This window comes from Pelecanus crispus, chromosome 12 (assembly GCF_030463565.1).
Source record: "Pelecanus crispus isolate bPelCri1 chromosome 12, bPelCri1.pri, whole genome shotgun sequence".
Classification (NCBI taxonomy): domain Eukaryota; kingdom Metazoa; phylum Chordata; class Aves; order Pelecaniformes; family Pelecanidae; genus Pelecanus; species Pelecanus crispus.
The window spans coordinates 3,116,907-3,138,200 of NC_134654.1; the positions used below are offsets into that span (position 1 = coordinate 3,116,907).

The following is a 21,294-nucleotide window of genomic DNA, read 5'->3' on the forward strand; positions in this document are numbered from 1 at the left end:
TATGTGAACAGTTTTATTTTTTTAATTGCTATAGCTGGACATACTTAGTGGGAGAAAAGGTTCTAAGAAAATAAAAAAACCGTGCTGAATTTTCCTGCAATGTGCTTATTTTGAAGTGGGAAGGAAGTGAACTGACATGGATAACATATGAACCTACTATATCTCCTTGATGTGGATATTAAAGGAACCTTGAAAATAGTTTATGGGGAAGTTGTTGGAGGCTTCCAATTTTAAATTCTTAACAGGAAATCATTAAACTGTAGAGGAGCCAACATAACAGACTGTTGCTCTAAAACAAGAGCTAAACGCAGAGCATTCACATGAACTTGTCAGATCTTTTTTTTAATGATGGTAATTTTTTTTTTTCTTTCATGTTTACTGCAACCCAGATAAATAAATTTTCATTTTTGTATTCTTCATATACATCAGTTCAGGAGTCGCATTCGGGATGAAATGTTGAAGCAATGCCATTATGGTCATACCTCAGGAAGTATGAAGAAACAGAGATTATACTCCATCAGACCCAGAGGGTGTTAACTCCTTGCATGGTCAGGTCTGCACTCCTTCATTGGCTAGGGAAAAACCTTTAAAAATGTGGGTACTCTTCAGTTTGATTTTCTTTTTACATGAGTTTCTCATGCTTTATCTGAGACTATTGCTGAGATGACCGACACATTTCACCTAGGCTATGCAAAAGACATAAGAGGTATGATAGCCTTTGGTCACTGTCAGCTGGGCTCGTCGAAGCTTACTTAGGGGCTGGAGGAAGGAGAAGGATTATTTTGTGGCTGTAAGCAATAAGACATGAAGGTTAGTCACCAAAGTCAGCTGAGGTGCCTTACATATTAAGAAGGCTTTAAGAACTTAGGTTTGCCAAAGCCGGATGGGCAGTGCTGCTTTCTGCTCTTCTGTGATTAGTAAGTTTGTGCCCAGGTTATGAGCTTTTTACGTATCTGAGCTATTGACAATTTTGTATTTTTCATCTGTCAGTCAAAATTATTCATGGCTTTTACAATATATAATTTTGGCTAACTTTAAATAAAGCATGCTACTAGAAAAGAGAGGGCAGGATGCTGGCCACCCAGCACTGGCTTGTGATGGGGAATTCAGATGAGTGGACCTGTCTCGGTTCTTTTTATTGTCTGATGGAGCTGAGGGAAAGGAGTACTGCTGTGAAAAATGTTAGTGCCTGTGGAAGCCTTCTTCCCTGCCACACCTGCTGAGGAGGTAGACTCGTTTATTCACTTGGTTGAGTGTAGACCTAGAAAATGTTTAATTTCAGATTCACAGGAGGTGTCACTGAGGAACAATGTGTTGGTGTGCAACGCTTTCTCTTGGTTCTTCTGTCTCTACTACAACATCCCCCTCCGTTCTGCAGTACTTGAGCTCCAGGCACCTGACCCCGTGCATCTTACTCCCCTTTGTATGTTTCTGTTTCTTCTTTTTGCTTTTCAGTCTTTGAGCCTGTGGATAGGTAATTCTCAAAGATACCCTAGTGAGATTGCTGATGGCTATATCTAACAGACTACTTGATATACTAGTAAACGTTAGAAAGTAAAGTAATTCATGGAAGTCATGTCACCACTTCTGATGTCAGCTAACCTAACAGATTCGTCTGGGTTTAAACTACAGCTGCTTAATCTAGTTTGGCTAAAGATGGAGTAATTCTTTTCTTTAAAATGTAACTAATTTAATTTAGCTTAAGCCTATTTGAGAATTTTTTTAAGCTACACTTTAAAACCTTTTCATCCACAGAAGAAATTGTGGCCTTTAATTTTGAGAAATTATTTGAATTGGTTGAACCGGACTAAGCAATAATAATGCCTGTACACTCTGAAATGGATTTATTTCAATAACTGTTAGCCAAAATGAGAGAAAACTATTGTCAAGTAAATATCTGATTGTATTTTGTTTAGAAACATTTGACATTAAATGTTTGTAACTTGTATATTAAAAAAAAAGAGCTTTTAATTTTGACAAGCCACTTAACCTAACTTCAGAATCTTCTGTCTCTGAAATAGCTGGGGGACCATGGGCAGTTTCTGCTTAGCATTTGGTTCCTTTAAGTATAAAAACAAGAAAACTATTCCCCATTTTTATATATGAATGAGAGGTGTGTGAAAAAATGCTAAATTGCCCTTCAATTATTGCCTATGACCTAGGTCCTGGAGTGCAGAAACTGCAGTGGTGCTCTCCATCAAACTTCATCTTTATTAAAAGCTTTTTTTCCCTGCACCTTCAACTTTTAGATGCATGTTCCTATTTCTGCAAGCGTCTGGTTTAGTTGAATCAAAGTTTCTGGTGAGCTAAAGGACTTCAGGAGAAAATTAGGAAATATGGTTTGAGTTGCTGGAGGATGTGCTGGTTGTGTGCCCTGCAAATCTTGAAGCACTTTTGTTTTCCAACGGCGGTTTTGGGAATGTAGTTGTTGCGTGCAAGAACATCTTTAATGTATTGTAATTTAATTAAATTTGTGAATGTAGGTATGCTTTATATATGGTGCTATTGTCTTAACTGTAAAAGTTAGGATTGACAGAAATGAGGCACTTTATTCCACTTTAAAGGCGAAAGCAATACTTGGACATAAAAAAAAAAAAAAAAAGACAGAAGTACCTTGCAGTTTGAGGAGTTTCTTCCATCATAACTAATTTTTTTTTCCCTTTTTGTTTCCTTAACTTCTTTACAAATACCAGACTACCTAGAATATGTTTATGTAAAACATAGGGGTAGGAGTCAATCTCTTTGTTTCTGTTCTTGGAGTAGCCTATGATTTTTTCCACTCTAAATTGTTTGGGAAAGTATTACCTATATTGAATGGTACTAATCCTTACATAATAATATCTCTGGCTACATTTATTCAGCTATGAAATAGGGATATTGTACTTCTCAGAAGTAATAGACTTTAGTTGTCCCTATGATGACACAGATCTGACAATATTATTTTGTCTTTTTTTTTTTTTGTCAATAGTTTCAAGTCAGTTTCCTTGTTTTCTGGCTACTTTGTATTAAAAAGTAATTGAAAAAAATCTATTCATCCCCTTTTATGTGTGCTGTGCTGTGGATGGCAGTGGATCTTCTGCAGGCCTGGCAATTGATGTGCCATGCTTTTATGTTAATTAAAAGGGAACTAGGGAGACGTTGTGGTGTTTTGGATCGTATAAAAGTCAAATTAGTCTTTGTCTCCTTTACGCACCCTTAAAGTATACATTTCATCATCTATGTGGCAAATGTACTTGTATAAAAGTGTTGGGAAACTTCACGGACAGATTTTTAAAGCAGGATTTCTCAATTCTATATTTGGCTGATGATTGATCTGATGGTATAAACACCTGTAAAATAAGAAGGGATAGTTATTTTACAGGATTAGCGTGGATTAATTCATTAACATTTGTAACAGGTTTTCAAATCCCTAGGCGCTCTAGAAATTCAAAGCTTTGTTGATATATTTCTTATTTTTGAATACTGTTGACTTTAATGTGGTTAATGGAAGGAAATCCAAAGTACTTAAGCCAAACAATTATCTCCATTTTCCTGACAGTGGAAGTATTTTTGCGAAATTCAGTAATGGCTTTAGCTGTCTTAAGCTTGTAGCGGGAAGGGGCTCTGGGAGCTGAATGCGGTAGTAGATGGCAAATGAAATGACGTCTAGAATTTCAGCTATAAAAATGAAATGCACAAAACCCTCCAGTACGCAGGGAGCATCTTAGAAGTCTTACGGTCACAAGCATAAACGCTGCATCAGCACGTCCCTTGGGATGTGTAACTCCAGGGAAATCCCCAGTGGGAATCCTTATTGTCCAAGTGGGAAAGCAGGGCTTTCAGGCCAGGAGCAGGGAAAGACGCGGGGTGGGGAGCTGGAATAACATGCTGGGATTCCTGGAGCAATGTGGAGAGTCCCATGCTTCCAATTAGAAGCTGGCGCCCTACTTACAGCTAGTGAAGTCTGCCTGTAGCCTTAAGCAGGGCTGCCTGGAGTAGGGGAGGAGGAGGAGGAGAGGTGCCTGGAGTAGGGGAGGAGGAGGGCTGCCTGGAGTGGAGGAGGAGGAGGAGGGCCGCCTGTAGTAGAGGAGGAGGAGGAGGGCCGCCTGTAGTAGAGGAGGAGGAGGAGGATGAGGGCCACCTGTAGTAGAGGAGGAGGAGGAGGGCCGCCTGTAGTAGAGGAGGAGGAGGGAGGGCCGCCTGTAGTAGAGGAGGAGGAGGCGGAGGGAGGGCCGCGTGTAGTAGAGGAGGAGGAGGAGGGAGGGCCGCCTGTAGTGGAGGAGGAGGAGGAGGAGGGCTGCCTGTAGTAGAGGAGGAGGAGGAGGGCCGCCTGTAGTAGAGGAGGAGGAGGAGGGCCGCCTGTAGTAGAGGAGGAGGAGGGCCGCCTGTAGTGGAGGAGGAGGAGGAGGAGGGCCGCCTGTAGTAGAGGAGGAGGAGGAGGGCTGCCTGTAGTAGAGGAGGAGGAGGAGGATGAGGGCCGCCTGTAGTAGAGGAGGAGGAGGGAGGGCCGCCTGTAGTAGAGGAGGAGGAGGAGGGAGGGCCGCCTGTAGTAGAGGAGGAGGAGGAGGGAGGGCCGCCTGTAGTAGAGGAGGAGGAGGAGGAGGGCTGCGTGTAGTGGAGGAGGAGGAGGGCCGCGTGTAGTAGAGGAGGAGGAGGAGGAGGGCCGCGTGTAGTAGAGGAGGAGGAGGAGGGAGGGCCGCCTGTAGTAGTGGAGGAGGAGGAGGGCCGCCTGTAGTAGAGGAGGAGGAGGAGGGCCGCCTGTAGTGGAGGAGGGGGAGGGCCGCCTGTAGTGGAGGAGGAGGAGGGCCGCCTGTAGTAGAGGAGGAGGAGGAGGAGGAGGAGGGCCGCCTGTAGTAGAGGAGGAGGAGGAGGAGGGCCGCCTGTAGTAGTGGAGGAGGAGGAGGGCCGCCTGTAGTGGAGGAGGAGGAGGAGGAGGGCCGCCTGTAGTAGAGCCGCGCCCGGCCCTGCGGCCGGAGCTGCCTGCGTGCCGGCCGGCCGGCGGCAGGGGGCGCCGTGGTGCTCGCGGCCGCCCCTTCCGGCGCGGCGGGGGCCCGGCCAGGCGGCGGCGGGCGGGGGCGCGGCAGGGGGCGCTGCGGCGCGGAGCGCGGGCCCCGCCGTTCCAGCGGCGGCGGGCGGGGGCGGGCGGAGCGGAGCGGAGCGGAGCGGCCATGCCCGAGCGGCGCCGCCGACATCAACAATAGTCCGGGGCGGGCGGGCCGGCAGCCATCGCGGGCGGGGAGCGGCGGGCGCCGCCGCGCCGAGCCTCCCCACTCCCCCCCCCATGGAGGGGCCGTACTCGCTGGGGGTGAGCGTGTTCTCCGACCAGGGCGGCAGGAAATACATGGAGGACGTGACCCAGATCGTGGTGGAGCCCGAGCCGCCGGCCGAGGCGGAGCGCGGCCCCCCGCACAAAGGCGGAGCGGCGCCCGCAGGCCCGCGGGCCGCCGAGCCCCTCGCCGAGAGCGGCCGGCGGAGGGGAGGGAGCCCGCGGGCGCCGGAGGAGGCAGCGCTGCCGCTCGGCCCCGGCTCCGGCTCCGGCCGGCGGCCGCGCCGCTCCGTGGCCTTCTTCGCCGTGTGCGACGGGCACGGCGGCCGGGAGGCGGCCCAGTTCGCCCGGGAGAACCTGTGGGGCTTCATCAAGAAGCAGAAGGGCTTCGGCTCGGCGGAGCCGGCCGAGGTGTGCGCGGCCCTGCGCAAGGGCTTCATCGCTTGCCACCGCGCCATGTGGAAAAAGCTGCGTAAGTTACGGGCGATCGGCGCCTTCCAGCCGGGCCCCCGTCCCCTCCCGCCGGCGGAGCGCGGAACGCCGGCGGCCCGCGGCCTTCCCGCCTGGCCGTGCCTCTCCCGTGGCTCCCAGCGCCCTGCGGTGAGGACGGGGGGACAGCGAATCCCCCGGCGTGGCGCCGCTCGCTGCCTTTGCCCGGGTGCCCCGAGCGTGGGGCGCCCCGCTTCTGGGCGCCGCTGCCCCCGCGCCCGTCTCTGCTGGGGAGCCCCGCTCCCCCTGTGTGCTGGGAGAGCGGAGAGCGGGATGTGGCTTCGTGCGGAGACGAGTAATTCGGTAAGCCAAGGAAAAGCTGGAGAGCAAACTGGGAGAAAAGAGAGAATCGGAGGGCGAGGACACGTTGTAGGACGGCTGTGCTGTGTAGCAGGAGGTGGTGTGACGGTAGAGCTGCAGTTTGTTTTCAGGGTGTTGCAAGTCGGGTCTCCGAATTCGGTTTATTGAGGGGTCTTCGTCCTGACGCCTTGGGGATTTGCATGGAACACCCCCCCCCCCCCCCCACCTTAGCTTTCCTTTGTCCAGACTATCATGAAAAAGAAAAAAAAAAAAAGTAATTTTAGCAACCTTAAATGGGCTCGGACAGTGTTTTTTCCCTAACCGTGCCTTGATTCCGACTGTTTCTATCGAGTCCTAATGGAAGGATTAAAAATGTGGCTGTTTCGTAAAAGGTAACCGTTCACTCATTTTATCGTTTGAGCATCAGGGAATACGCGGGGTACCTGCCAAAACAGAAAACATACTTAGTGTCCTGAAGGTTACATAGATTGGTTGCTTAACTGCAGGAGGATGGAAGTTGGGGTCCTAAATCGGTGAGGGTGAAGGAGAGGATAGTGACAAGACGCGTGACAGTAATGATTCTTGTGCTTTTCCTTCTCCCTGAGATCTAGTCAGACTGTAGAATTGAGTTTCTGAAAGGGATTTTCTTTTTTTTTTTTTTTTCTTTCCCCCTCCCCTTGGTAAGGTGAGGGTTACGGCTTATTTAGAGTATAGTTGTTGTTTATATATAATGAGAGTGTGTGTATTGTGTATGCATTTATGTATTCAAAAGCCCCAGAAAGAGAACATATAAGAACACTGAACAGCATACGAAGGCAGGCAGGCAGGAGGGGAACGCAGTAAAATTGGATCAAACCCATAGACAGCGATACGGACAGTTGGGCTTGGGAGGCAAACGTAAGCCAGAATTGCCCTTAGAGCACCGTGGGGTGTCAGTGAAGTGAGTCGTGGTGGGTGGGGGGGATTACAGTGTCAAAACAGTTTCATTTTCTTTTTCCTAGAGTAGCAACGTAGAGAAGTTGCACAAATGCCGGGCACTTGGAAAGATACGGGGGAAGGAATGGCAAAGTTGGGGGCACGCTGATATTGGACAGAAAGGAAAGGGTGTGAATTTTAGAAGCACCCGAACTTGACCACAACCTTGATGCTGGGGAGCGAGTGGTGAGCGGCACGTAACATCCTCCTGGGCTGCAGGCTTGCGTGATGCGGGGGGAGATGGCATGGGGGAGAAAGACAAGGAGTTTAGTTGTCTAGCTGTAGTATCCCCGACCTGTTATTTGTCACTCTATGTGTGAATACAAAATGGAGAGAGGTGGAGTGAAGTGACAGAATGCAGGAAATACTGTTTTAGTAATGGGTGTTTAGCAAATAGTACTTGGGTTGTGGAACCGATTTAAATTGTTGTGAGAAACAACATAGCCCGGGCTATGAGTGTTTGATGACAGTTTTAGGTAGGCTGTATAGTAAAGTTACACGTAGTATGTTTGGTCTTACCGATTTCTGCTGCACGTGCGTAACAGCTAGAGTTTTATGGGACAAAAGCATTACTAGAGCTAGTTTGTAACTTCTCATACTATGTTATGGAATCCCAGTGCACATTTTACTTACAATAAATCATTTTCCATATCATCGTATGTAGAGCAGATCTTTAACTGTGTATTGGTGACACTACGGACATGAAAGGGAGACGGAGTGTTTTGGTGTCTTGAAATGGGGGTGGGAGAAGTGTTTGGATTTTTGGTGTGAAGGATGAAGTCTTTATTGCTTCCAGTCGATGGCCCTTGAAGAGGAGCTCATACTCAGCTGCTCTGTTAGTTCTTGGAAGCTGTGGGGTCATCCCAGTGGCCATCTGTGATAGACAGGAAACACATTGATAATGAGAGTACCAGAAAAGTTAAAATAGAAAAATACCCCTTTGTCATCGCTGATAATTTTGGGGTTAATTATATAGTAATAAAATTATCTGTCTGCTAAAGAGTAATTTTGGGAGTAAAAGTTCTTATTTGAAGCCTGTTTCTACAACTGGCAGTGGTAGGAAAGGTGTTTGCAAGAAGCATACTCAGGAGGTCCCAGATTTTGATGTGACTTTCCTGAGGATTGCATAGGTTTATGTTTTTTTGAGTAATTTGTTATTTGTATAGCCAAGAGCTTGCTTTTAAATGTTGTATTTAGCTTGATACTATTCAAACCATTTTTCAGCATTACTAGTTACAATTTAGAAAGAGTTGCATGCTTCTGCTTTGGTTATAACTCTTCCCATTAAATTTAACTGAAGCAATGAAAGTCAAATAATATTTTCATCTCTTGTGTAATAACAAGGCTTTTTGTAATTTCCACTGCAAAGTCATAATTTCAGGATTGCTCTTAGAAGTGTTTTAAGAGTTTATGTATGTATTCTTCTTTGAAAAGGACCTATACCACTTGAGGCAATGCAGATTTTCAGAATAATGTGAAATTTTTATGATCTATTGCTGTATTAAAAGTTCATACAGCATGTATTTTTTGAAAGTTTAGTTTTAGAATCAAACTAATTTGAAATGAGGTATTGTAGTTTGACTTAATATATATAAAACCAGTGAAATAAAAATGAAATATATTCTTTAGCAATTTTTGATTCCCAGAATAATTCTGAATCATTCTCAAAAATAAACGGGAGCAGAACTTCCACAAACGCGTTCTGGAGTGGTCTGTGTGTTTCAGATCCCACGCCAACCATCATAAGTGAATTAGCTTTTTAGACTGTGGCAGAGTATTTTTTTTTTTTTTTTTTCTTCCCTGTTACAGATGTGGTATCCAGGTGTATTTTGGTGTAACAGATACACTGTTTGGGATGGGTCGTTTGTTTTAAACCAATTTCTACCCCTCTCTACAGTCCCTCCACCAGAAGGGTGAAGAAAGTAAGAAGTAATTAGCTGTGTATAAACAACTTTGAGTCCTGGAAAGCTGCATGGATTTGTCTCTTGAAACTGTCTACTGTTGTAAGGAACAATCTAGATGATGAATTTGATAGCTTCAGATAGCTTGAACACTTAACATGCATTCTTGGTTTTTTGTCCTTTTTTTTTTTTTTTTTTTTTTTTTTTTTTGGAAGAGTGGGAAGTGCATCTGTTAAACTGGAAAATGTGGTATTTCCTGGGCAGGTATTGTGAGAGCCTGTAAGGAGCAATGTTGTTAGTACCCTGCGAGGCACAGATGTGGGTTTACCTCCTGCTCTCCATTCGCATCAGCGGGTTCAGCGTGTGCGCGGCACTGTTTGACAAATGCTGTGATTGTCGCATCTAAAGCTCTCTAGCTGGAGCGGAGTCGTGTCGGTCCTGGGATCTATGGATGTTCCTAGTACGTAGCTTAGTAATTCATGACAATAAATACAGAATTAGGGATACAGGCCCACAAGGAAACTTTGACTACCTTTGTTTTCTCAGAGGGCTATCTAGAGGTATTTCTCTGTTGCTAAAGTTACATGTCATCCGTGGACGTTTCGGGTATATCTTTGAAGTATGAATTTTGTTTTGAGATCTTTGTTGTAATTTCAGGATTTCTTTTAATTTGTCAACGTGTTGTGGTATGAAAAATGGGCAATAATTTGCTCTGAACTTACCGAAGTAAAGTTCTAAACTCAAAAGTGGATGGCATTTAGTACTGTTACTTTGAAGGGATGTTACTAATGCCAGTTGTGTGCTTAAGAAAACCCTTGTGTTTGTTGGAGCTGGTGTGGCCAGGTAGGGAAAGAAATCTTATGTGTGTATTTAAATAAGAATGGCAACCAGAGCTGATGTTTCTACAAAAGGAAGAGTTTGATGCGCTGCTACTCTAAACTGTTAATTAGCATATATTCTCAGTTAGTTAATTTGTTAGAGGAGAGAATGCCTTTTGATCATGCCTGCGTTTGGACTATCGTAGTATCTTACAACAGAAATATAGGCCTTTTTTTTTAATGTCAAAATGTTTGTCTTGTATCTTGTATCTAAATACAAGAAAAATAACAAGGTAACAAGGCTTTAAAAATAGTATTTGGTGACTTTTGCTGGGTCACGTAGGAGAATAATTCAGCAAGGAAGAAAACTTTCTTGATGATAGTGTCCTGCATATGTTTGTTTTCAGGGGTTCCATATAGTTTGCACTAAAATGTTTGTGTGTGGTTTTTTTTTCCCCCCGAAATGAATAAAGGGGAAAAAAAAGATGTAACGAAGTCAAATGCAGTGAAGCAAAACACTTTATACTTCCTCTCCTAGATAGCATGTGACAATTTCAATTCACTGGCTGATATGCCAGCTACAAAACCAGTTGAGTTTACAAACTCAAACTTACAAAACTGAGTGAAGGGTAGTGCTTTTCAAGTAGAGGCAAAAATTGTTGTAGAAAGATGTCCTATTGCTTAAGTTACAAGATTGATAAAAACGTGCTCCTGCTATGTGAAGGAGTTGGGCAAGTGACTGATTTTAGTACTTGAGCTCAGAAGAAAACTCTGGAGTTTTGACACTTCTGTTAATTTCTGATGACACACAATCTCTAAAGAAAGGAATATACTGTGCTGGGTATAATACTTCTCTCTAAACAGGAGCAAGGCATAAACTAAAATCCCTTGATGGTAGGCAGATCTAATTTCTGGCTCCCGAAATCTGAGGCTGCTGTATCATTCTTTTTCTCATAAGTGGGTGATTTCACTCTCCGTGCTCTTCATTCCCATAAAGACTGATTTGACTCTCTAATATATTTTGTTGCTATTGAGGGGTTGTTACACTGACAGAAAGTCATTAGTTGCAGCTTGTTTTCTGTTAAGTGCGTGGTTGAAGTCCTCATTACCACTTGGCTTCCTCCCTCATTTGCTTTCCATTTGGAATGTGTTAGATTTAATATCCACAGTTAAAATTGCCAGACAAAGTACTTCCAATAAGCTGATTGAATGTTTGTGTTCTTGAAATAAAGCTACTCTTAGGGCAAAAGTGTGTTTTAGTATTTAGAACGCCAAGCTAGAACTCTGTTAGAGCTTAAATGTTTAAATATGCTGGGTATCTTGGTAGCTAACACTGAGGAAACGCAGCTTTTCTCATCAGGCTGTCTGTGTAATTCTGCTTCTCCTTCAGTGCGTCTTCCAGGTCTTCTCTTTCTCGCCTGGGGCATGTGAACATCATTCACTGGCACCAGAACTTACTACCTTCCTAATCTTCTGCTTCTGCTTAAAACTTTTGAAGTTTAAAATATCTGTTTTCACAGAGGGGAAGGCCTAATTGTGTGTTGGTGTGTTTGTTTTTTTTTTTTCCCTTGTGTGTTTGTTGTGCCATTTTTTTTTTTTCCCCTTGTGTGTTTGTTGTGCCATAGGAAATTAAATAATACAGTACTTTGGCAGTCTGGCTTGGGTATTTCCTGCAAACGGAATGTGTATCACAGTGGAATTTTTATATCGTACCGTGCGAGCGTGACTTGTGAAGTGCAGAAGATAGAATGTGACAAGGAGATGAGTCTCCCTTCTGAGTTTGTCTGAAGCCATGAGTGGGTGCAGTGAAGAAGAAACATGAGGTTGCTGTTGACAGTTGAAGTCAACCGATAACCGGGAACTTGAGTCCTGTTTTCTGAGGGTACTGAAGTAGGGACGAGGGCTGGTGTGGCTAATCTGTCTCAGTTGGGAGGTCGTCTGAGTCATTTTGTGGAGTTTTGGGAAGAAGATGAACTTGGGTGTGTAGACACAAAAATAGAAAAGAAAAAGCAGCAAAGAGAAATTTGGATTGGACATAAATGGGGAGAGTAGGAAATTAATGTTAAGTGTTTTGAGGGCAAAGCAGTGGAGAGGAGATTTCCCTAACCACACGTAGTTAACGCTAGCATAGGTATTTTATTGTTCTGAATTCAAGGGATATCTTCTGAAGAAGGTTCTGTGTTGGATTGTGGATAGCATACTTAAACAGTCTGCATTATTCAGTCCTCCAAAAGGAAATGTGAATAAAGCAGTTGCGATGTTACTCAACTTAAAATGTTGTTCAGCACATAAAAGTAAAATAGCATTTTCTTTCATTCCGAGGGGGTCAGGAATGTCCAGACAACCTGATTGCTGGTCAGATGTCTGGGCAAAATGACCTCATTAATGACATTTCTCCCTCTTCAGACAGGGAAGTGAACAGTAGATCTTAACAAAACGCTTGCTCGATCCTGTGCAGCCCTGGGGGAGCGCATCTTCCCCTGTATTCTTCTAGGGATGGTTGGACTATTGAACCAGAGGAGACAGTTTTTGGAATCCTACCTCAGTGCTTTGATACTGGCTTTATATATATGTGTCAATTTAAACTGTAGCTGGGGGAGCGATGTTATGAAAGTGGGGGAGACGTGAGGGTGCCGGTTTGCCTGGCGGTACTATAGTTAAGTACGCTCCGTATTGTAACGTTACGTAAGCCTCTGTGACACACCCTTCATGTTGATCTTCAAAACATTACCAGTTCCACAGAATTAAAAACAAAGGGGTTTTTATTTGCTTTTTTTTTTTTCTCATTGCAGCAGAGTGGCCGAAGACCATGACGGGTCTCCCAAGCACGTCAGGAACTACTGCCAGCGTGGTAATTATCCGCGGGTCGAAGATGTACGTCGCTCATGTTGGCGATTCAGGGGTGGTGCTGGGAGTCCAGGATGACCCCAAAGATGACTTTGTGAGAGCTGTGGAGGTGACACAGGACCACAAGCCGGAACTTCCCAAAGAAAGGGAGAGAATTGAAGGCCTTGGGGGCAGGTAACTGTCTCTGTGCTTTTTACTTCAGGTTTGATCTCTGGGTGCTATTTGTGTCTTTGACTGAACTAGGCTTAAGCTTGCTTGTTTTGGCGGAGGGGGGCAAGCAAGCTGGTGAATCTTGTAGTCTATTGATATTCCTTCCCTATCTATGATCTGTTCAGGTGTGGTTTTTTTTTTTTCCTAGCTTGTTGGGGAATAAGTTATAGTGATCCATTGTTATACTGTGGTGCTTTTTGCTAGGGGTTTATGGTATAAACAAAATTTTAATTTCCTGGTGGATTCTTATGCAGCTGAGGTGTGGTTAAAATTCTAAATGTTCACTGAAAACTTTGAAAGTGGAGATACTGATATTTGACCCATTTTTTTTTCATTAATATCTGAGGAGTCTGAGGGGAAAAAAATTGCATTTCCATATAGATAATGATACAAGCTCTCGCATACCTGTTTTGTCAAATGGTGGAAACACAGCAGTTTTAACGCAAAATACTCTATAATAATTTCTCTGGCATTCTGCATTGTTCCCAAGGTGACAATGGCAGCTGTTGAGTAGCTTCTTCAAAGCTTCTGTTTAAGGAACATAAAAAAAAAAAAAAACCAAACCCAAACCACCCACAAAAAAACCCCTTAGATTTGAAAGAAGATACTGCATTTGCTGTGTTTAAATATGCGCTTAAAATGTTAGAGTACCACGTTTTAACACGTATCTTTACGTTGGCAATTTCTTCACTGTCAGGAGCTGGCAGATGTTAGAACATCTCCAAGTCGCGGTCGATTCGTGTTCCCTGTGACTGAGGAGGAAAGCAGGCTGGTTTGTCAGATGGCACTAATGTTTTGAGACAAACCTCAGGGCTCGCATTTGGCATAGCTTCACAGGAGCTCGCTGTTCTTTCATTCTACAGTACCGCACCAGATGGATGGGCACAGTTTCCTTCTCTTAGCAGTTCAGAGGCAGAGATCACTGAAGGTTTTCCTGTTGACATCATTTGTACGAGAACTCTGTCTGCTCATTAACCTCCAGATACTTGTATCTCTAGCAGGTGGAAGTTGATCAGTTAGCTGTATTGGTAGCTTTTCAGAAAGGGTTACTTGCAGTTTTGCTAGGTTATGCTTCAAAGCAGCATTTCCTGGAACTTTGTATCAACAGGAATGGCTAAAATTTTTTTTTTATCTTTATTTTTACTGGTGCTCCTTCTGTTTTTCCCAGGCTGGCTGTTGCAGTCGGTTGTGAGGCAAATGGTAGGAGTGAGGTGGAACTGTGCAGCTGTGCTTATTAATGTCCTCTCTTTCATGAGAGCAAATTGGGAAAAGTTAATGGGAGAGCATAATTGGGTCTTTCATTAAGAATTATATTTTCCTAGTAATGGTTTCCAAGTGTGGGATGAGGTCTTCTTCCAGATAATAACTGAAGTTGGCTTTGTGTGGCCATTAGTTGTACAAATGGATGAAAACGGTTTTAGGATGTGGTGTTTGTGACTTTGCCGCACTGTGCGTGCAAAAGGATGGAGCTAAACATGCCCTTGTTGTTAAGGCCTTTGAAGTCTCGGGAAGTGCATCTTGAATAGCTTCAGTATGAGGAATCTTGAGGCTGTTCCAGAGCTTCTCAGTTTCTAATTACCAATGGCTGTTCCTTGGATAAAAGTTAGCTTTTAAGTGTCTAGTTCTTAACTTGGTTGGGACCAAGCTTTGCTAGTTCTCTGCTCCATTACCTTTTGTTGCTTGATGGTTCATATTCTCTTCTTCCTTCCCTGCCTCCCCTGCCCCATAACAGCTGCCCCGCTTACCTGCTGTGTAGATTCTCCTCTGACCCTTCTAGTGCCATCTGTGAGAACTAAAACCAGTGCTCAGTGCCTTAGAGCAGGTGTTAACATCCAAATGCAGACCTCTTTCTTCCCATCTCCTGCTTCCAGCAGATAGCCCCCAGGAACAATTCCTCTCTTATTTCTGCCTTGCTTTGGGGTACCATTAACGAAATCCCTACAGAAGGCTGCTCCTTTTTTCTTTTGTTTTTTTCAACTATATCGTGCTGCTCTTTACTGCCAAACTTTGGCAGATGGAGAAAACTGAGGGAGGAACTACATGATATTTCCACCCGAGTGAGTTGATGTTGATGGTCCTCATCTGAGGCAGGCAAATTCAGTTCTGCTTTTTCTCCAACAGATTAAAAAGATACTCTTACATCTGGTGGTTGCAGCCAGCCAGAATTTCTTCCAGGTCTTCATTCCCCTGCTTTTTCTTTTCTTCTACCCTTCATCTCTCACTTTTCCCTTTGCCTTAATATAGAGTGAAACTATCTAAATGATACCGTGTGTTTTGAAATACTTAATTGTGCCATGGACTTCCCTGAGGGTGCTGTCATTATTGACTCCATATTTGCACATTTAACTGGTTTTGTGTCATTGAAACTAACTCATGCTTTCCTTTCCGTTCCTTTTTAACCCCTGCCTCTTTTTGACGGTTTTAGTGTGATCAACAAGTCTGGTGTGAATCGTGTCGTTTGGAAGAGACCTCGTCTGACTCACAACGGCCCTGTGCGCCGCAGCACCGTCATTGACCAGATTCCATTCCTGGCAGTTGCTAGAGCGCTTGGTAAGTCGTGCCCATGTTTGGAAAGTGAGACAGCACTGCGTACAGGCCACCAGAATGGAATTATAATCTGTTTTGCCAAAACATACAGTTTAGAGGGATTTACTCGGTTGCCTTGATGACAAGGCCTCCTGAAAGTCTGGGCCTTTTTAAAGTGTTTTTGAGTACAAAATGGATTTCATTTTTCAAGTAAAGCTGTAAAAGGTGTAATTGGTGAATGAAGGACTCTTCCCCGCAACATGCAGGATTTTCAATGTCAGTCTTGCAAGGATGGTTCTTCATTTCTGTTGCAAATGAAAATCTACAAAGCAGTATGTGTCTCCAAGATGGAGAGCACATTTGTCTTTTTCTTACTGAAATAACAGGATTGTAATTTTTGACTAGGTGGTGGTAAGACTAAATTTCACTGCATAATGTATGAACTACTTTGGTCTTCCTTTTGTGGTGAATCTGTTTCTTTCAAGACTTAGCATAGAATGAACAAAGGGATGAAAGTCAAGCCTGTGTTTTGTCTATAACTTGCCTTTGTGAGAGCATTAGTAATGGGAAACAATCTTTGAGGAACACTTTATTCAGAGCACAAAAAGGCATATTACAGTACCTAGCAAACTTGGTATGAATGGTTTTTGGGAAGTACTTCATAACTTTATCTTTGGATACCCCTTGCCCGTGAGTGTTAGTGTTTTCTGGTCAGCTTTTTTTCCTTTAATTGCATTGCAGAATTCCAGTCTTCTGTAGCTCATTTTGTTTCCTTTCTTCCTCCCTTTGCCCCAGTGAAGAATTTGCTCTCCAGATATACCCAGTATAGGTTCGATTTTCTGGAAACACGGTATCGTATTTTTACCTGTAAAAACCGTCCTGTGACTTAATTTCTTCTTGGCAAGCTTGGCAGTTACGTGATAGTGTTGTCAGTGTTCCTAGATCAGCTGGTGGTGTCTGGGGACACAGCATGGGGACAGTCTGTTCCTGGGACCGAGGTCGTCTTGATAATTGCATAGCGTTACTGTGTCTTGTTTCAAAGGCAGTGACATCTGTTTCCCATGGGTTTGCCCAGCGTTAAGAAGAATTTTGCAGTGATAGCTAATGTTGTAAAAGATAGCTGTGTATCAGGGAAGGAGGCACAGGTGGCTAGGTGGCTGAATGGTGATCCTTTATTAAAAATAAAATTTTAATTTTATGGACGTTTTCCTCTGTATTTTACAAGTCTTTTATGTGTCATATTTTAGGCAAAATAGATGCTTATTTCACAGTTAGTAAAACTGACTCAAGAGGCTGAGTAAATCCTTCGGAGTTAATAGATGACTAGCAAACAGAGATTTTCACCCACTGAGCAACATATCCCTCTTTTCCCCTTTTCTGCAGAAGGGTATGTGTTCCTCACAGACTACAAAAAGAGTATGCTTAATTGTGATGAATCTTGCGAGTTTGTTGTTTGTCTCAATAGCTCGATGACTCTTGATCCGATTCCTCTCAGCAAGTTGAACAAAAGGATTTGGCTGGGTTTTGTGTGCGGATGGGAATTCAAGGCATGGTGCATCTGTTAGCCCCCTATTGCGTTCTTTCCAGTTATGTGGATGAAGAGGGTTACTGGAGAGCTTCAGGTCCAAGAAATGAGAACACCTATCTCTAACAATTCTTGGTGGCAGAAGTTAGCAGATTGGAAAGCTTAAAAGAAGGCTTTGGTATCTTCAGATCATGGAGAAGCGGGTTTACGGCGTGCCGGTGTTTTGGTGTTTGCCTGCTGAAGCAGCCTCCGTAGCCTCTTCGCATCCCCTTGTGAGGAGGTGTGACAAACCTCCTGGAAAAAGGAACACAGCTGCCTCGCTCTGTGGGACCCAGATGGTGCACAGACGCTCGCAGTTTGGAAACAGGATTTAACTTCTTTCCGAGGCCAGCATGCCCCTTACGCTGCTTACAAAAGACCTACCACGACTCAAGCCATTTGCATTCATGCCGTCGAGGCCTGCTCGACCTCTTGGCGGGCTCCCAGATTGCTACCCTGGTTGGCACGGCACTGCCGCGTTGGAGCCTCTCCAAGCGGAGTAGTAACTGTCAGTGTTGACGTATACGGGTTACCAATACTCCAGTTGATCCCACTGAGGTCTAGCACAGTGATTCTTTTTGCAAAGTCCAGACTTGGTTGTTATTCCTGATGGAAATCCCATACAGATCCCAGACCGGACAATAATTGGACAATAATTTTTAGTAGGAGACCAGGAATCTCTTGACACTCTGCTCTGCACCGTGGAGAGAAACCTAGAGTTGTGACTTTACTATCTTTGAAGTGGAGAAGATTATCTAATTAAACCCCCTAAATTTTAGAACATAGGTGTGTTTTTTTAAAGTTTGTCTTTCTCTTACAACGCTTTAAAATACGTTGATGTAGTCTCATCCCTCATCCAGTCCTTAAGTCTAGCGCTCATTGTGAGGAGTACAGCAGAGGTTTTAGAAATAGCAGGAATAAAACACTGTGGAAAAGTACTGCATTGGCCAAATATTTGGACAGCAGAAAGGATACTGGTGCAATAGAAGTCCTTCTGGCCAGATTAATTCTGTTGACATTCCCTTTACTGTTCTGATTGTCTGCAGTGTCTTCCTGCCCTAAAATAAGCATTTGTGGTATGCACTTTTTATTACTACTGCTTCTCACAACAGCAGTGACTGCATTTAAGTAATGTTCAATTTATTTATAGCCCCATAATAAGTCAGAAATATTTAGGCTTCATACTGTCTCTGTAAAGTGTCTGTATGCTGCTTTTGCTGTATACAGGTTTTAAGTCTTCTAATGAAATATTTTAAACTGTAGCAGGGTCTTCTGCATTTTAAGCATAGCTACTTCTGCTAATCTTTCCTGGGCAATGAAAACATTTTTCTTGATACCAGTTTGCCTTGTAATACATGCCGACGAATCCCTCGCAATCTCAGAATTGTTCACTTCAGGACTTGCTGCCTGTTCCGATGAGAGAGAGCATTTGGTTTCCTTAGAGTGTAACCATTTGAGTAAGTTTCCTGGCACCCATAGTTTCATGGTAGCTGTCCATTTTATATGCCTGTCCCTAAAACAGGTGTGAAGTAACTCAAATTACTTGAATCCCCTTGCGTAGGCAAGGCTATGAGTGTGCAGATTGCTGGATGCCGTAGAGCAGATGCTCAGGGGCAACGCGCCAGCACGTAACTTGCTAGCGTGTTTTGAAGAGTCCATGCGTGTCGTTGCATCATGTGTTACTATCGTCTCCCTGCGGAGACAGTAACTCCATGTGGCGCTCGGGGAGGCATTGTAGACTCCCGTGAGCATGCTTACATGTGCGTGTCTCGGGGAAAGAATGCTGAGAGGGGAAATAACCTGCTCTGTGTACGTATAACATAATAGCCGGATACGTGCTAGCGGAAAGGTTACATTTCAGCTGTAACATCTGTCTAAATACACAAGCTTACACCTGTTTCTGGAATGATAAGCACAAGGCTGTAAGTGTACAAGATGATGTGTGTTTTGTTCCCATGTGTTGAACCCACTGTGGAAACATGGAATGAAGAGTTTTGATCTTCGGAAGCTGATTTTGAAGTCAAATCTGGCCATGTGTGTAACTCTCAAAGATGGTATACCAAGTAGGGGAAGTACAGAAAAGCTCCAGTCTGAGCTCTGAATATCTTATGGTATAACTTGAAACAAGAACAGAATGTAGAAACAAGTAGACAAATGGTGTGATTAATCACTGAGCTTTGTAGGTTGTCTCTAAGTGTAACTTAAACTCATTGTCATTTTCTTAAGTTGCTATTTAAGTTCATATCCCCAGCTGTCCCCCAGCCTGATCAAGTTGACTGGTAATGCGTGGTGTGAGGGCAGAAATGGGTCTTGGTTTTTTTTCAAATCATATAGGATCTCTTGTGTTGGTAAATTAGTTCAGGTCTAAATCTAGTAAATCTTTTTATGGACTTTTTTCTTCTCCTCCTTCTCCCCCTTTCTTGGGAACTAATAAAGAGCCAAGATCTGCAGCTGTCAAAAGGCTTCTGTAGTAAGGGATTGCCTTGCAGTATTGTGGCTGTTTGCTCTGTGGGGTGGGGTTTTTTTGGTGTGTCTGTCTTTTTTTTTTTTTTTTTTTTTTTTTTTTTTTAAATTAATGAACGATGAAATGTGAACCAAGAACCCATTGGTTAAACCGCTCATTCATGTGGCAACATGAAGTATCTTTTCCCTGTTTTTTTAATGTAGAAATATAATAGACTCACCCCCATATTTTAGGTGGGGTGGCCTCCACCGTACAGGTTTGACATTTCATAAGAACACGAATTTCCTGCTGACCCCTAAAAGGAGTTACGTGCCAGACCGGTGAATGCTCAATGTATAGCTGCTACAGGGATGTTGGCTCTGACAGTGATATGGAAGCCATTTTCCAGAGCAACTTACTGGATGCCGGAATTGCTTTGTGAACATACATACCATGAAACCCTGGAGAAGAGGGCATGGCAGAGCTCAAATGGTCTGAGTATATTCCTGTATAAGGGTTTAGGTTTTTTACATGCATTTAAGTTTTTTTGTAAAAGTTAGCAAATAGAATGGGCACAGTTGCTACACAGTGTCTGCTGCTTAGTTCTTCTTTCCTGCTCCTTTGTAGGCCCCCCTGTTGAGATCAGTCATGTTGAATTGCGTAAGCCAGTAAGTTATATTTAAGTACTGCACAGCGCTTACCAGGTTTTATTGATAATTGCTTTTTTTGTTTTAGCTATATAAAACCAGACTAACATGAGATGCATTTGGGATTCTAGTCTTGTCCTAGGGATGTCTTGCTCTAGCTTGTGTAATTTTCTTCACCCCCAAGACAATCGACATGTGTGCCGGAACAAACTGCAGAGTATGTATTTTACTTTGCGGATCTGTGTGTCACCCAGGTCACGTGGAGGTGTGTGTGGATCCATGTAGCTCAAATGAGAAAGCTTGGGGCTTCCCCCGGCCTTCAGCAGATGGGAGGACTCTGCGCACGCCTCTTCAGCATTCTCTTCTTTGGCAATGTAGAAAAGCAATAACAAAACTTTTCTCCTAAAGGTAGAACTTTATCCAGGTTTGGTCAGTGCATTTTTCTGTTTTACCCCCTGTCTTCAGCTAAGCAAATGCTGTCTAGGATTATCTTTTGAAGCTTGAAATTCCACCTTAGCCTGCATTTGAAGGATTTAATTCAAGGCCAGAAATTGTCAGTAGCTTTCTGCATGCCGTTTTAGCTCTTCACCTCTGCTTTTGCACACTAGTTCTTGCAGGCTTTTCTCATGCAGCATGCTCCGGCATAGCCCTAGGCACACACCTTTTTTCTCTCTTGCCTGTGATTTTGCTCACATACAAGCAGAGATGAGCAGTCACAGGGAAGACTGCCTTATGAGCAGCTTTTAATTCGCTATTCATTTGAAATGCAATTATTTGTTTAATTTGCTGTTGAAATACTGTTCTCTTGCCTGTGCTTTCCTTTTCTTGGAAGGGTGGCATTCTTTCAACAGGTTTGACTGAAATAGTATGTAAAAGAAGCTCCTGAAAAAGTAATCCCAACAGAGCAGTGACAGTTTTAAAGCCTCAAGTGCTATCTGTGTAGCTTTTCTGCTTGCTGCTGCCTCCGGTTTTGTCGCCATCCCTCAGACTGAACTGTCTTTTAATCATTCCTGCATTGTATGAGCGGCCGTTGCGTTGCGTTCATCTGTAGAGCGCTGTAAAGATGCCCTCTTGTGGCTATAGGACTAGGTTGCCATGCGTCTTGGTGGAAACCTTTTCCACCCCGGCTCAGCCTGAATGGTTTTTTAAGTGGATGTTGTCTGTATCCTTGTGAGATTTGTCTCACTTCCTAGCAGTGCTGCCTCATTGACAGTGAAAAAAGGAAGTTCTGCAAGTCTTCTCTTTGTACTAACAGACCTTTTGGAGAAACCTTTGATTTAAAAAGATCTGGGATTAATCAAACTGGGTTTTTGTTTTGGACTGACTTAT

At 43.8% G+C, this 21,294-nt stretch overlaps 1 protein-coding gene across 1 annotated transcript in view; it reads left to right on the forward strand.

Moving 5' to 3' along the window:
• Positions 1 to 5,260: 5,260 nt before the first annotated feature.
• Positions 5,261 to 21,294, forward strand: part of PPM1D (protein phosphatase, Mg2+/Mn2+ dependent 1D) — a 28,173-nt gene continuing 12,139 nt past the window's right edge. Inside the window, exons 1-3 of the mRNA XM_075719630.1 lie at positions 5,261 to 5,717; positions 12,521 to 12,749; positions 15,211 to 15,335. Coding sequence (XP_075575745.1) covers positions 5,261 to 5,717; positions 12,521 to 12,749; positions 15,211 to 15,335 — 811 coding nt within the window. The remainder of the gene's footprint in view (positions 5,718 to 12,520; positions 12,750 to 15,210; positions 15,336 to 21,294) is intronic.